Consider the following 15744-nt stretch of genomic DNA (forward strand, 5'->3'; position numbering starts at 1 on the left):
ATATAATATTAATGTTACTGTATATATCTTTTGTCTGTGTTCTTCAGGTATTGAATAAATAAGATTTTTTGCATAAACAATCTATAGGTTTTTTTTTCCCTGCTTCATGCAACATTAATTTTAATTATCTGTAAATGTGATATGACTTAAATTTAAAATAGCCTACTTGTAAATACGAATTGTTAAAATAAAAATACATTTATGACCTAATCCAAAACACTGCCTGATTTTCCACATTTTTCATAAAAACACATGTAACTGCATCTTTTAATATTCATTATTTCCGTATTTATGTAAGTTCTACAAATGCATTAATATTTAATGACTTTAATATCAATATCTTTACATTCCAAGACTGCGTTTGAATATGAAATTTCATCACACAGGGAAACTCCAGAAGTAGTACTTTATTAGTTATATAAGAATATTACACTTAATTTGATTTACAAATAATTTGTATAAATATTTCTACATTTGCATGAGAACTTCTTCCTTGCATTGCTCTTTCTCTCTCTCTTTCTCTCTCTCTCTCTCTCTCTCTCTCTCACACACACATTTACTGTATCGCAACTGGTAATTAGTAAGCAAAAAGTAAACAATTAATGTAAGAAAAATCCTTTGTTGCATCAAAACAATGCCTTACGGTGTGTTCGTAAAAGGAAGGAACATCACATAGTGAATTCATTAGAGTCATTTTCATCATTCTCCTCTGGTTCATTGCTGCTCATGGAAGTGGATTTGGCTGAACTCTGTAATCGGTTCTCAGCCTTGCGTGTGTAGGGTCGACCAGGTCGAGGATGGTTCTGATGATGAGGATATCTTATACTGGACATGTGGTCCACAGCATGGACACGACTCTCTTGTCTCCTGTCCACTGGTCTCATCTGATTCATCTTGCAGCAGGCAATGAGAGGCCTGCCTATGTCCAGCTCTTTGCTCACAGTGAGACGTTCTTTAGTTTGTGTGTGGGTGTAGTGAAGTGTCACTTTGATCACCAGAGATCCCTAGGAAGTTTGAATAAACTGCAATTATTTCATGTCTTTAAACAGTATTCCAGATATAGTGCATTGGTATATATTATAATTAAAAATATAATATGACTTTTTTTTTTATTTTGCAAGTTCATATCCCTTTTAATTTTTAGTAAGAGGAATTTTATTATTTGCATATTACATGCTCTCCAAAACCCTACTATTATCTGTGACCAGTTGACAATCAAGAGTATCTAGTGTATTTCAGTCCTCAATGTTTTAAAATTTAAGATCTATACCACTATTTTTCATTTCAAAGGCAAAATGTCCTTGTACCTGGAGTCTTTGAAGGCAACATAATCTGAGGGTGCAGTCAGGAGTTTCACCGCTGTTCACAAGCAGACTGTCCATTTCTTCTGATCTACCAGAACCTGAGAAAATGTCCTGCATTTGCTGAAATCAAAAGCATATCACCACTTAAACTGTATCAAACATACAGGTAAAGTGAATGTTGAACTGTATATATACCCAATGACGTATTACATGTTTTCACCAATGGAGGTCAGTAGACCCACAGTTTTATTTTCATCCTATTTCTTTCTGCTGAACTTTTTAAACTTCCATGTTTGCAGTATAGCAATACTTTTTATTATGTATTATAATTATGTTAAATCATTACTGTTTAAACTATTGTGAAAATACAAATGCAGCTAAATACATAATATATCAGAGGAACAATTTACTAAAATCTAAATATTTTTTTAATTATTTGCCTATTTAAAACATATATTTGAGCAATTGAGTGCATTGTTTGTGTATAAGTATATATAAATGTACTAAAATTACTGTACTTCAATACTAAAAGTACTAAAAATAAAAATAAAACAAGAATATAAAAGAAAAAGACAATTTAATAAATGACAAAAAGCACATAAAAGTACTAAAAAAATTAAATTAAATTAAATTAAAATGAAAACTTAAAATATTCATATTAAAAATGAATAAATACTATAATGTTATATAAATAATCCTGAAATAACACTGGTTATGAGTTGTGTTCAAAATAATGCTACCAAAATCTGTTACAGCTCAAGACAGTTGGTGAGCAATGCTTGATAAAAAATATAAGACCTATTTTGTCCAGAACAGACTCAGGAAGGGAGTGAAAATTGTTTTGTTTTATTATTTGCTTTAATGTTCAATGCCACTGCATATTTTATTAATAAGTTTGGAAAAATGTAATAAGCGATTTCAAATACAAAACACTATGAAATCAACTCCGCCCTGACTCTCATATCCCCCTTATCCGTATCCGTGTGTATGTGTTTATGACAGCAAAAGAGGACATGAAAAGCTGTGACTTACTGGTTCACTCTCAAGAATCAGAGTGCAGTCCTGGGCCTTAGTGCTTGTGTTCCTCACTGTACCAAACACAACCAGGACATTGGAGAACAGGGCTGAGAAACTCAGCTCCACCTTAACACCACAATATGGAAAGTCCAGAGACCTTCGGCCAGGAAGAACTGAGAAAAACATGAGCAAACACATAAATACACAGCAATGTAAAAATATTAATTCACTTAATGGGGAAAAAAAGGAAAGTCACATAACAGAAACCATAAAGTATTAGATTCTGATAAGTATAACTATTATATTTGTTACTGATGTTGCTCAAAAGTAAGATAACTGATGCATTCATCAAAGAAACCTACAAGCTGGTACATGCAAGCATGTTTAAAGGTGTCAGAATACACGGTTTGCTCAAATCAACAAAATCAAGCGGTTCTTATATTTAAATGACAGCTGGTAAAGTTTTTAACGACAAATAAAGCCTGTCACAGTTTAAAGTGAATAATGGAATCAGATCACTGGTGACAATTTGGCTCTTTTTGGGAGGATATACATTTCCTTTTAAAGCAGACACATGGTTTATGAATGATCTTTGAGCAGTGCTCTTACCATGAGTCATGTATCACAGTCTAACCCACAAATGAAACCAAAACGGAAGTCACAAACTGTGAGATGGTTACGGTGATAGAGCACTTTTGACTGTAGGCACTGACACTGACTTCACTGTATTCAAATCTGCATCTTCGTTACTGATGGTGAAATCTAGCATTTTAAAGGGGAAACATCATGAATCAAAAACATCAAAAAATGTCCTTGATCTTTTGAAATAGTTCGATGTACTATGTAAGAATAATGTATAATGTCAAACTGATTATTTCTCATGTTAAGGACATTTAAAGAGGTCAATTAAAAGTCAAAAAGGACGGAAACTGGTTATGTACAATTTTTTTGGTAAATTACAATACACGAAAAAATAAATGTAAAAATATTTTAAAATAGAAGACACTTCTTCTTGCTGTTTACTGTATTTAAATAATTGCAGCCCTGAGTCTTGTATAAGAGCATAAGAGACTTTTTCCAGAAACATCGTAATTTTTCTAAATTTGTACCGGTAGTGTAAGTGGAATTCAGGTGTTTGTTTACACAGGATGCATTTGAGAAAGGAACCTCTGATGACATATAAAGTTGGTTAAGGAATATGTAAATACCATTAGCCTGTTTCCAACAAGCATCCCGCCGGCGAAGCTCCATGGTGTGTCCAGATGTTCGCACGGGATCGGTCAAAGCCCGTGGCTCTGCAAGAGTGTGTCTGATCTCTACTACCTGCCTGCCACGCACCAGTGGGTCCTTACCCAGATCTAAAGGAGAACGACAGGGTTCATTACAAACCACACAATATTTTTTCTATTGCAAAATATGTTCTCTACACACTACACTATTACTGTTCTGTTGAAACGTGATTGACTGGTGTTCATCATGATTATTAGACACTGAAACATGACTCAGCAAATTGTCCATATATTTGGGAAGTTAAAAACCTTTGAGCAACATGCTATAAGGTTCTTTCCCTAATTGCAAAAGAAAGTAAAATAGCAATTCACACATGTTAAGTTCTGCTCTCAAATAAGAAAAAATGACTTGAGACGTGCTGCTTTTTTAGTGCAGAAACATTGCAAAAAATTACAGGATTTTACAATTGTAATATAAATTTTATTGCAAAAGCAAGTTGGGTCATTTTCTGTAGTAGCACAACAGAACACTGTGTTAAAAAGATAAAGTTAAAGTTAAAAAAGTTTTTCATTGTGATTACGTGTAAATAAATGTTTCCTCTAAATTCACCATATATTTACTTCCAGTACAAGTTGTAAAATGTATTGCTAAATGAATAATATGTGACCCTGGACCACAAAACCAGTCTTAAGTCGCTGGGGTATATTTTTAGCAATAGCCAAAAATACATTGTATGGGTCAAAATTATCAATTTTTATTTTATGCCACAAATCATTAGGATATTAAGTAAAGATCATGTTTCATGAAGACATTTAGTGAATTTCCTACCGTAAATATATCAAAACTTAATTTTTGATAAGAAATATGCATAGCTAAGAACTTCATTTAGACAACTTTAAAGGTGATTTTCTCAGTATTTTGATTTTTTTTGCACCCTCAGATTCCAGATTTTCGAATAGTTATATCTCGTCCAAATATTGCCCGATCCTAACAAACCATACATCAATGGAAAGCTTATTTATTCAGCTTTCAGATTATGTAGAAATCTCAATTTCGAAAAATTGACACTTATGACTGGTTTTGTGGTCCAGGGTCACAAATTGTACTACTATAAACTTGTTCTAAAAAGAAATTACTAGCCAGAAACATAGAGTAAATCCACACTAAAATTCTTCACAGTATAGTGCTCATTTGGGAGTTGTGCTTCACCAGTAACCAGTGTCGAAGCACTGATTTATGATCAAAGACAGTTATTGAGACAGGAAGGAGTATAGAGCTTGTGGGCATGACAAACACAGTGATAATGGCAGTGGGACAGGGTGCAGACTGAGCAACAAGCATGCCAGACAGGAGCAGGCGGGGGTGTAAGTGGGGCACCCTGCAGCCGTCCCTAGGTTAAGCGCTCTCAAATTTCCCCACCTGAGCACAGCAGCCAGAGAATGAGGTCACATGCTTTGGCAGCTACAATATTAAAAGCCAAGTGCTGTTACCAAAGAGACCAATCAAACAACCAAATAAGCTCTCCGCAGGGAGAGGGGGGATTTACTCAACCATTAAAACACAAAGCCACGTTCACATCATGCCGTGGAGGATACAGAAAACCAATGTCTGGCATACAGTGGATCTCAACCAGTTGTTGCGCTCACAAGTGCTCCAAGTATAAATCCGCTAATGATCAAAAGCTCTGAAAGACACTGTGACCTTGTTCACTACATCTTATTACATCATACTTCACACATGTAGTATGACAATATCTTGTTATTACTGTGCTTGCAAGGCAGCACTGTTCTGAAATTGATCAAACGTCCTGGTTAAGCTTTGATATAAACATTTAATATTGACTTTGGAGACGTTCAACTGTGCACAATCAGCTCTCACATATACTTAATTAAATAATCACCTTCAATAATCACATTAGGCTGTATTGTGATGCTTGTTTTAGGGCCCTGTGAAATCGGTTTTATTTTTCCCAAATTCCATAATTTATGTTTAAACTTTTCTGGATTCTGATTTAATGGTTTATTAAATTGTAATATTCAAAAAGGATGTCTAATAAAACTTTGCATTTAATTATTTATTCAAAATAGTTTATATTATTAACTGTTATTAATAGCTTTTATTAGTTATTATAGCTAATAGCTGTTTATTATCAAATATGGAGGTAATCAAATAAATGCATACAACTAATCTTTTAAAATATAATCAAATTAATTTTGAACAATTGGCAAATAAAGTGCTGCACAATCTTTTTGCAATTAAAAAAAAATTGTGACATTCCTTAAAAAGGAATGTTTTAATTAGTGCTGTCAAACGATTAATCGCATACAAAATAAATGTTTTTGTTTGCATAATATATGCGTTTGTTCTGTTCTATTTAAATACACACACAGTATATATTTAGAAAATATTTACATGTATTTACATGTCTATATTTAAATTCATATAATTTATATTATAAATAAATATATTTAATATATAAAAATAACATTTTCTGAAATATATACATAAATGTGTGTGTATTTATATATACATAATAAATATACACAGTACACATACATATATTATGTAAACAAAAACATTTATTTTGGATGCGATTAATCGTTTGACAGCATTAGTTTTAATCAATTATATTATTGAATTGTTTTTATTATTTTGAAAAGTACATTCTACCAATTTTTTTGTTTACCAAAATTTTATCAAATGAAATTGTAAAATGCTAATGAAGTAAACTTTTAGAGCAGCTCTGGAGATGAAATTCATGTGTTCATGTCCTCAAGTAGTGAGACAATAGACTAAAAACATGCATGGTTGAGTATGTATAATAGACAAAACTGCACCATGTTTTGCAGGTTAATATTCACAGACATTATTCCATATTAAATTTGATTAAGTGGACAGCTCATCCACATTTTGCCAAATTTGTCCACATTTTCCACATTACAGAAATCATAAGATCCAACAATTTTTCCCCAAACTTAAGACCTCTGAAAATGAGAGTCGCTATGTGGGTAAAAATTCCATTGTCTATTGTCAATATTGTAGCAGTGTATGAAGAAAAGCTCACACAGAAGTCGCTTTCAAACTAAGCAACTTTCTGTTGATAAACACAACAAATACCTGAGACCAGCTTGACCCGTTGCAAAATCTGCATGGGGAAATCTTTCGCCTTCATGTGAAATTCACACTCGCATGAATTCCGTTTGAAATGACTGTATTTCGCCCACGAAAATGTGACCACACAGCATCTTTAGAAGGAAGCTGTAGGCAGTATAGGTAGTGAGGCAGTTCTCTAAGTTTTGGAACAGAAGAATATTGGTAGCAGCACTCACCCTCAGAGACCAGCTCCAAGACATGGGTCACCCTCTCTGGCTTTAAGACATGTTTGTTCAGATACTTGGTAAAGATCCCTGTGCTCTTGCCACCATCCTGGACCTCAAAAGCCTCTGCATCTTCACTCCTGTGGGAGCAAATGCCATGATAAAACAAAAAGAACACAATTGTTTAAGAAGTTTTGTTGGAGGCTTACAAGAATTGTTAGTACTTACGTGGCGTATCCATACACAGTGTTTCCCAGAGGAGCCAAAGGCTTAATTTCAGAGGGAGGACCTTTTTGTTTGTACCTGGAGGATATAAAATAGCAAAAACATCGAACAGTGTAGCCACGTGTAGCATTTCCAAAACAATTTCAAGAATCTGCAATTCTAAATAGACATTTTTTAACAAACAAATAATTGCACAAGGTCATCATGTTCCCGCGGGCCTACCATTTCCTACAGGTATCCAGGAGAATGACGTTGAGCTGGGCTTTTCTCTCCTGCATACTGTGCATCACTCTCTGTACGCACACACAGTTTTCTGTACGGTAGGGTCGTGGAGCGTCAATGGCCACCAGGTAATTTCTGCCGGAGTGCTCGTAGCCATGGCCAGCGTAGTAAAAAACAGCTGAAATTGGGGAAAGAGAAAGTGTGTTTTTAATGGTCTACAATACCCAATATGTTTCTGTTTCAGGTCTCTGGTTAAGTACCTTTTATATACAACATTGCCTTTTTTAAGCATTTAATGTAAATGAATTACAGAGAAATCAACACATACTTAAAATAAGTTTACAGGAAGCGAGACTGAACAGAGTTGTAGCTGTCAAATCTTTCATCTCAAGGGGTAGTGCACTAAAAAAAATGACAATTCTGTCATCATCTACTCACCCCATGACGTTCCAAAACCCGTACGACATTCTTTCTTTCAAAGGAACACAAAATAATTTTTTTTTTTAAGAATATCTAAACCATAAAAGCATCAAAGTAGTTAATTCAACTCGTGCACTGGATTCCAAAACCATGCTTCCAGAACCAGTTGATCTGGTTGCATTAGTTTTTCAGTGAATAACAACTTAAAATGACAGCTTGTTTACAACACAAAGCAATTGTACGGCTTTGGAATACAGCACATGAGCCATTAGAAGACTTTTACAGTGCTTTTGTGTACTTCTTGAAGCTTGACATCTTGAACTGTACAATTTGTGCTCCACAGAAGGAATAAAAGAGACATTTGCTAAGTTTGGCAAGACATTAGGGTGAACAAATGATGACAGAATCTTAATTTTTGGGTGAAACACATGAAAATTACACAATGTTTCGTATTTTGATGACTAACCATTGCTACGGCATCAGCAAAATGTAACCCATATTGACAACAGTACAGAGGCAATCAAAGTAATGACTAAACACTTTCCATTTTTCTCTTTCTATTGAATACACTGTGTGCCAGAATGATCTTCATTTCGAGGCAGTTTACAATATAAGTTTAAAAAAAGGAAAGTCCAGTGTGGGCTAAGCAACAAATATATATCTGTTGGATATGAAAGCGGCAAGACACACTACTACGCCCACACATCTCTTATCAGCCAATCAACAGACTACAGCATCTCAATGCTACTCTGAAAAAAAGCCCTTTGGCTGAAAGTGCTGTGGTTTTTTGACCCATGACATGCACTGATACTGTATCACCGGAAAACAAAGCCTTTTTTCCACTCAAATGGAACTTCCTCTGACTCGTCACTGAGACGCTACAGTGATGTTTATTGAGCAACACTAAAATGAATTTGTTTTAGGAGAATTTCAAATGGACTGTGTAGTGTCCAGCACTGGAAAAAACGTCCAAAACAACACTTTCCAGCAGAAAACATACACTATGGAGACACAATGGATAGCACTGATAGCCACAACTTCAAACTGAGAAATCCGGATAATTTCAAATGAGCATGTTATTGCACATTGCGATTTATTTATTTCTGCACATAATTTCCAGACTCTTTTTTGCAGTCCGGAACCTGAAACTTTTACCTCAAACAAGCCACTGCCTTCAGTGCAAACTCTACATCCTGTGAGATAATTAATTCTACTTAAAGCAGTCATGTGAAACACACCAGGCATTTCCTACCGGCTCCTCCAGCAAACCCACAACATGTGACTCACCATACACCCCATGGTCCAAGAGCTGCAAGAACTTGTCAATGGCAGCCTGCATTTCCTGAAGGGTGAGATCAAGCAGAGAGACCACTCTGAAGCCCAGCTGTTGCAGAAGATTGGCCAGCTCATGAACATCCATGGTGGGGGCCATCAGACCAGGATGGTGATTGTAGTTCAGGTTCCCAATCAGTAATGCCACTTTGTCGGTTGCTAAGGGAAAGAATTTGTTTTCCTTCATTAAATTTGTTTCTAAAGGCATTTTTTAAATCATATTATATTTTATTTTATTATATTTTTAAAATATACAGGTTATATTGATTGCATGGGTAATTTACAAACAGACTTTGTAAAGTGTTATTTTTATGCAGAATTTTAAATGCATTGTTAATTAATATTTTTTTTTAATAAATTTAATTTAATTAGTGGGTATTACAAGTAATTTACAAACAAAGTTTTTAAAAAAAGAAATATTTTATACATATGTCTTATATAAGGTGTCCTGCATGAGCTTTGAATGCAGTTCAATGCAGGATTTGACTTTCTAGGATTTCTTCCATTTCAGCGAACTTTCAAACTTTTAATAATTTCCATACCTGTGGCCGGCCTCAAATTCATAATTTGAAAACTCCCTGATATTTCAAGCTTTTTCCACAACTGTGACGATCCTACATGAATGACAGTGATTGTTTTCTAGGGGAAATATTCAAGGTGGGAGTATTGTGGAACACAGGTAGGTACTAAGTCTATTTTTATCCTGCCATGAGCTGAAAAAAAGCTTTTGTCTGTGACCTACCCATAAGCGTGGGCGTTGGTTGTTGATCTGGAGGTGCTGTGGGGGAACCAGAGGAAAAATGTTTTGGTGAAAGTCGAAAGAGAATGAGAAATGTTAGCATGCTGCGGGCTGCTACACACAAAGCCTATAGCTTGTGTTCTTCCACTAGTTTCACTATGGAAAAAAAAAACTCTCATTACTTGCGTTCCACAATGTGACAAGTAAAAACGGAAGTTCTCATTGAGCTGGTTTCAGTCTAACTTTAGTTTTACTCTCCTGTATCTAAGGACCTGTTTAGCCTCAAAATATAATTCAGTTCCTGATTGTTCTTAACTCCTACAAATTGTGGAAAGTACCAGTAATTTGAAACTAGACTGGAACTACACTGAGCACAAAGAATTCATGGCCCAGAGCTAAAGACTGGATGGTTTCCTTTATTAATGTTTTCATCAAATCGCTTTTCATCACATAGCAAGCTGCTAAGAAGATCTGACAGTGTTAATGTGCAAGTCAAATTGAATCATGATGGCAAACAAAGTGAGAAAGGATTGTCAAATTTAATGCAAGATCCATTGGTGAGCAAATGATGTAATGCTAAATTTCTCCAAATCTGTTCCGATGAAGAAACAAATTTTTTAGCAAATTTTCTTTTTAGAGAGAACTATTACTTTAACTATTTTAAAATTGTAAAGTAAAATAAATATAGAAAAAGATTAACAATTTGCAAAAAAATATAAAATATAATTTTTTCATGAAAATTAAAAAAATTATGTGGCAGAGATGCTGATAAAGAACAAAAATTCCAGAAAAAATACAAAAACAACATATTCTGTATGAACGGCCACTAAAGTCTTCAAAAAAACACAACTCCAAAATGGAAGCTGTGCACTGAAGACCAATGATAGGCTTGAAAAGCTTGACATAAACAGCCGTTGGCGGATCTTACCAATCTCAATCTCAGCTGCTTCTGACCATCTCTCCTCCACAATATTTGACACAGCACAGAGGTATGAGCCCACAGTGTCTGCACTGGCATTTTCTATCTAAACAAAGAAGACCGAATACAAAACATGATTATTTTAGGCAGCTTCCAACTTCAGTGTGTACCACTGAGTCAGTCATTACAGTCAAAGCAAATTGCTCACACTTAAAAACAATGACCCGAACCCAACTTGCACATAAAAATGAATCAATACGACAACAAAACAGCTAGAGACAAGGAGTGGTACAGTTGCCTTACCCTAAGTGTTTCTGTGGTTTGTTTAGGAAGGATGCGACCATTTCTGTACCACTGGTAGGCAGGCGCAGGTTTGCCTAAAGCTGTGCATTTAAGAGTGAAAGTCTCCCCTGGTTTTACTGTTTGGCTTATTGGGTGAACGACTATATGGGGTTCCCCTCTCCATGTGCGAGAAACACCTAAACACAAAGCATCACGTTATCTAACAGATACTGCAGTCTTAAAACTGGCACATTGGGAAAAAACCTTGCAAAATAAATCACAAATAAGTAAACGTCAGTGTCAATATGGGTTCATGGACTCCTAGGCCAGATGATTAATGCAGCTGCTAATAAAAACGTAATGATAATACAAGATAACGGAAAGTACCTGATTCATCTAGGATTCTCACTTTTACCCATTCTGTGAACTGATAGTTACAGTACAGGTCGCTCACTCGGCAAATATATTTTCCAGATCTCTGGAGAGAGACGGTGAGCTCGGGCTCCGTCCCACCTGCCACCTGAAAAGATTAAGTAATATGTTATTTGATACATTTGGGTATCTATTCCTCACAATAGTAATATCAACTTTTTAAAAAAAATAAAGCAAAGATATAAAAAGTCTACAAACCTCTGTCTGTTGTTTATCAAACCACTGATACTTCAATGCACCAGAGCCTATTGCTTCAACTCTTAAAGTCACCTCATGGTTTGGTGGTACACACACAGACATCGGCTGCTGCAGAATAACAACTTCTGCCCACAAAAAAAAGAAACATTATATAATCTAAATATATATAATCATACATGCATGTATATAGAAATAGAAATTTCTAAAGGGGAAAAAATGCATAAGGATAGGTATAATATAAACACCAGTTCTCATGACTGTCGGCGCTACTCTTTAGTGTGTAAGGGCCTAGACCGCAATAGTGCTGCACTCTTAAGGTAGTCAGTCATTTCAGAATTTTACCACCTGTGTAAAAAGAAAACAGAAGTACGAATAGTGGCATAACATAACAACAAAAGTGGCATTCAGAATCAAAACAATGATGGAGAAAAGTTAAGCAATCCAGGGTTTGGAACAGTTAGCACAGATAGTGCCCAATGATCGATTATTAAAAGAAGCAAATCTATCATGATTTCAACAGTGTTTGTACACAGTATTCAAGAAAAAAGCGACAGCAAATTTGAAATGACTGGGTTCATAAGTTTTACAACACTTTGCAGGGAAATGAGAAGTCTCTTTCACAAATATAGGTTTATTTAAACATTCCAATTCATGCTTTAAATGTAATTTCAGATTTGTCAGACTAAGGGCTTAAAAATCTCATTCTTTAAAATGTCACACCACTTCCATCCAATAAAATACCATAATGCATTAGCAATTATATAAGCTTATGAATTTTACTGATTATATAAGGAGACCAGGGAAAGTTGTCACACGTTTTATTAAACAGGTTTATTTTGGAAATTAAATTTCTGCATACTGTAGGCACGTGCGGCATTGGCTAAATATACTGAACCATTTTGCATACGAAAAAAATACAGTTCTAAAAACAAGACTTTTTGACCTTTTGTGAAAACAGGCACCCATTATTTGGCAAACAGCTGACGTAATTAATAATTGTATAACCTGTAACACTTAAAACAAGCTGGCTCAAGTTACATTTTTAGAACTGTGAAAGCACAAGTTTAAACGTTTTTGTCTGAATGTATGTCAGTGTGATTTTATGGCGTTCAATTGTTTACACAGCAGCTACAGAAGAAGAAAAAAATATGATATGGAAATTTCAGTTTGGAGGAAAGAATTCACAAAATTACTCTAATTTAATAGGGGTTTGAATTTTTGGCTCAAAACCTTACAGTTACTAAGGCATAACGCTTCTTAACAACTTCCCTGTGTGACAACAAGTCCCGGACGGTAACAGGCAACAGCATCTAGTTTGTGGCGTCGTTCGTTTGCAGTATACAGTAGATGTAGAGGGGTGTTACACTCACCTGTCCTAGTGCTCATTGCTGTGTGCTGTGAGCTGTGAATGACGGCTGACTGCGACTTATATCACACTCCCCTCCTAAAACCCGTCATGCAAACAAACACAGAGCGTCAGCTGTATCGACGTCTGGACATTCAACATGCTGCGATAGAGTTTGGCTGAAAAATGAATGGTTTCCCGTAATAATGACAGACTGGCCCTCCCACTACCGCTGTGCTCAGTGTAGATGCGCCCTCAACATCTGCACACTGCAGCAGGTACAGTAGACTGGAAATATTGTTATTTCTTCTTCAGGTTAATGACAGGCTAACGTCATACTGAAAGCAACTAACAATCTTGAGCTGGAAAGATGATTGATTATTGGTAGGTATATGAGTTTACTGGAAATAACATTACCAGTTTTATATTAAATAATATTTCTTATTTAGGTAAAGTTATATTCATAAATGTATATCATTTTTATTCATAAATGTAAAAAACTGCCTGAAAGTTGTTTGTTTTTCAAAAAGAATGTATAATATTCGGTATTTATTTATTTTATTTCTCGTCTCCGTGCTCTCTGCACTTTATCATTGCTTTTAAAAGTGACATAAAAATACAAATGCCACATAATGGTTTGCAATGCAATCTTATTAAATAATAGTATTATAATAAAAGTTATTATTACCGTATTATTATTATTACTTATACTACTTCTAATTTGGCATCCAACTCAAGTCAGTTCAAGTCAATTCCCAAGTAATTTTTTGTAAATTAAGTGTGACTGAATGTCACACTATTTATTTGTTTGTTTGTAGTTGTGATCTGTTCCTCCCCTTTTTGTTTTTGTATTGCCTTACTGTCAGCAATGAAAAAAATTGATGATTATTAGTTGATTATTGGGTAACACTTTATTTTGAGGGTCCCTTTTGAACATTCTGTTGACACTAAGTAATGTCGCAACTACATGTCAACAAACTCTCAGAAGAGTATTAGTAGACTGTCTGCTTCATATCTACTAACTCCTTATTGTGTTGGTCTCCCAACAGATATTCTACTGACTATAAGTAACTTTGCAAGAACGTGTCAACTTAATCTAACCCTAACCCTACCTGTCAACTAATACACTACTAACACTCTAATGAGAGTTAGTAGAAATGTAGGTGCAACATTACTTATAGTCAATAGAATGTGTTAAAGGGACCATCAAAATAAAGTAAAACCGATTATTGTGATGCAATATTTCAAAACATTAGACTGGCTTTACTGTTAACACTTTAGAAGTCTGATCTTTTGTTAATGAATAACTATACAGAAACAAGTGACTAATGCACTATTAACATTGTAGTAACTACTATTACCTGACAAGAAACTCTGATTAATGATTTGGTAAGTAATAGCGCTCAGTTTTTTATATATATCCTGGAGAACTACTAAGAACTACTGTATACAGGTTCATCATTAATGTGAATTATGCATAATGTATAATTAATTCTAAAATGAAGATCATGGTAACCCACTAGTAATGACTCAAGAATGAACAATTCCTTCTAAAAGAACAACTAATTACTTGGATCAGTATTCTAAAGTGAAAAGCATCATAACTCCCAAATATTGGCTGACATCATTGTGAGCTTTTAAGATATATGAAAGGTTTTGGATAGTAATGACTCAAGTGTCACTACATCCTTCTGAAGAAATTGCTAATTATTCGGATCAGTATTCTAAAGTGAAGATCACGGTAACCCACTAGTAATGATTTAAATGTAACCAAATCTAGCAAAAGGAATTACTAACCAAAACCTTACAAAAACCTCAAAAAAGTTTACAATGACGTCAGTAATTACCAGTGTTGGGCACGTTACTTTACAAAAGTAATTAGTTATAGTTACTAGTTACTTCTCAAAAATAGTAACTGAGTTAGTAACTGAGTTACATCATTATAAAAGTAACTAATTACCAGGGAAAGTAACTATTGCGTTACTTTTAAAAATAATGTTCAAATGTCAAGTAACTTTGGATGCCCCCAATATTAAATATGTTAAATTAATGAAATGGACACTAAAAATAATTAATTATTATTATAAAACATTGTACATTAATCTACACTATTTATCTACTGACACTTAATCAGTCAGTCAAGCATTATAATATAATATTATGATCATTTAATATTATATGATGATAGAACTTTAGTAATTAGAATAACCAAGTATGAATGCATATTTGTCATCAATATAAAACGCACTAAGGATTAATGAGCTGCTGGGTTCATGAATGTTAATCACGTTGTCTGCGTTCGCTCGAATTGATTTGCTGAGATCAAAACAGGGACGATAATAGGTGAGCGCCAGCCAATGAGATTGTAGTTTGCGCATTAGCTCCGCCCACTACCAGAGAAACCGGCAGTTCTTAAAAGCTGAAGAATTCCAAAGGAACTCCATTATTTTGACAGAAAAATATAACAAAGAATATCGTTTACATGTAGCGCGTCAATTCTGCATGTTATGAAAGACTCTCGTGCTCTGTATCTTTCTTTGCGCGCGTGTATGTGAGAGAAAGCGACGGCGAGGTGTGCGCTTCACACTAGAGTTTATGGTAACGTTACGTCAAATACAGCTACACTGCGCATCCATTCAGATGAACTGAAAAATTAAATTCTAATAATATAATATAGTAACGCCACATTTTATTGTCAGTAACGGTAACGGCGTTGTAACGGGGGAAACAGTAATTCGTTTGATTACTCCTTACTGAAAAAA

At 34.7% G+C, this 15744-nt stretch overlaps 1 protein-coding gene across 3 annotated transcripts; it reads right to left on the reverse strand.

Moving 5' to 3' along the window:
- Window positions 1–508: 508 nt before the first annotated feature.
- Window positions 509–13170, reverse strand: malt3 (MALT paracaspase 3). Of its 3 annotated transcripts, none has more exons than XM_058750630.1 (15): window positions 13008–13163; window positions 11883–11982; window positions 11638–11759; window positions 11395–11527; window positions 11029–11204; window positions 10735–10831; window positions 9810–9845; window positions 9023–9226; window positions 7316–7493; window positions 7097–7171; window positions 6881–7008; window positions 3530–3679; window positions 2337–2494; window positions 1308–1424; window positions 509–1004 (listed from the first exon to the last, which is right to left on the reverse strand). In XM_058750630.1, exons 2-15 carry the CDS (start codon window positions 11890–11892, stop codon window positions 669–671), a joined length of 1920 nt encoding a protein of 639 aa, XP_058606613.1. In that variant the 5' UTR covers window positions 11893–11982; window positions 13008–13163; the 3' UTR covers window positions 509–668. The 3 variants fall into 3 exon arrangements, with proteins under 3 accessions (XP_058606613.1, XP_058606612.1, XP_058606610.1); XM_058750629.1 differs by having other exon boundaries at window positions 11638–11762; XM_058750627.1 differs by lacking the exon at window positions 11883–11982 and having other exon boundaries at window positions 11638–11762; window positions 13008–13170.
- Between the last annotated feature and the right edge of the window lie 2574 nt (window positions 13171–15744).

The sequence above is a fragment of the Onychostoma macrolepis genome, chromosome 18 (genome assembly GCF_012432095.1).
Source record: "Onychostoma macrolepis isolate SWU-2019 chromosome 18, ASM1243209v1, whole genome shotgun sequence".
Taxonomy (NCBI): domain Eukaryota; kingdom Metazoa; phylum Chordata; class Actinopteri; order Cypriniformes; family Cyprinidae; genus Onychostoma; species Onychostoma macrolepis.

Excerpts from the sequence above, each read along its gene's own strand:
- malt3 (XM_058750627.1), bottom strand. Across the intron at positions 9,227-9,809 it reads ACCAACGCCCACGCTTATGG|CAACCGACAAAGTGGCATTA; the intron begins GTAGGTCACAGA and ends TCTTTCCCTTAG. Across the intron at positions 7,494-9,022 it reads CTTGGACCATGGGGTGTATG|CTGTTTTTTACTACGCTGGC; the intron begins GTGAGTCACATG and ends CCCCAATTTCAG.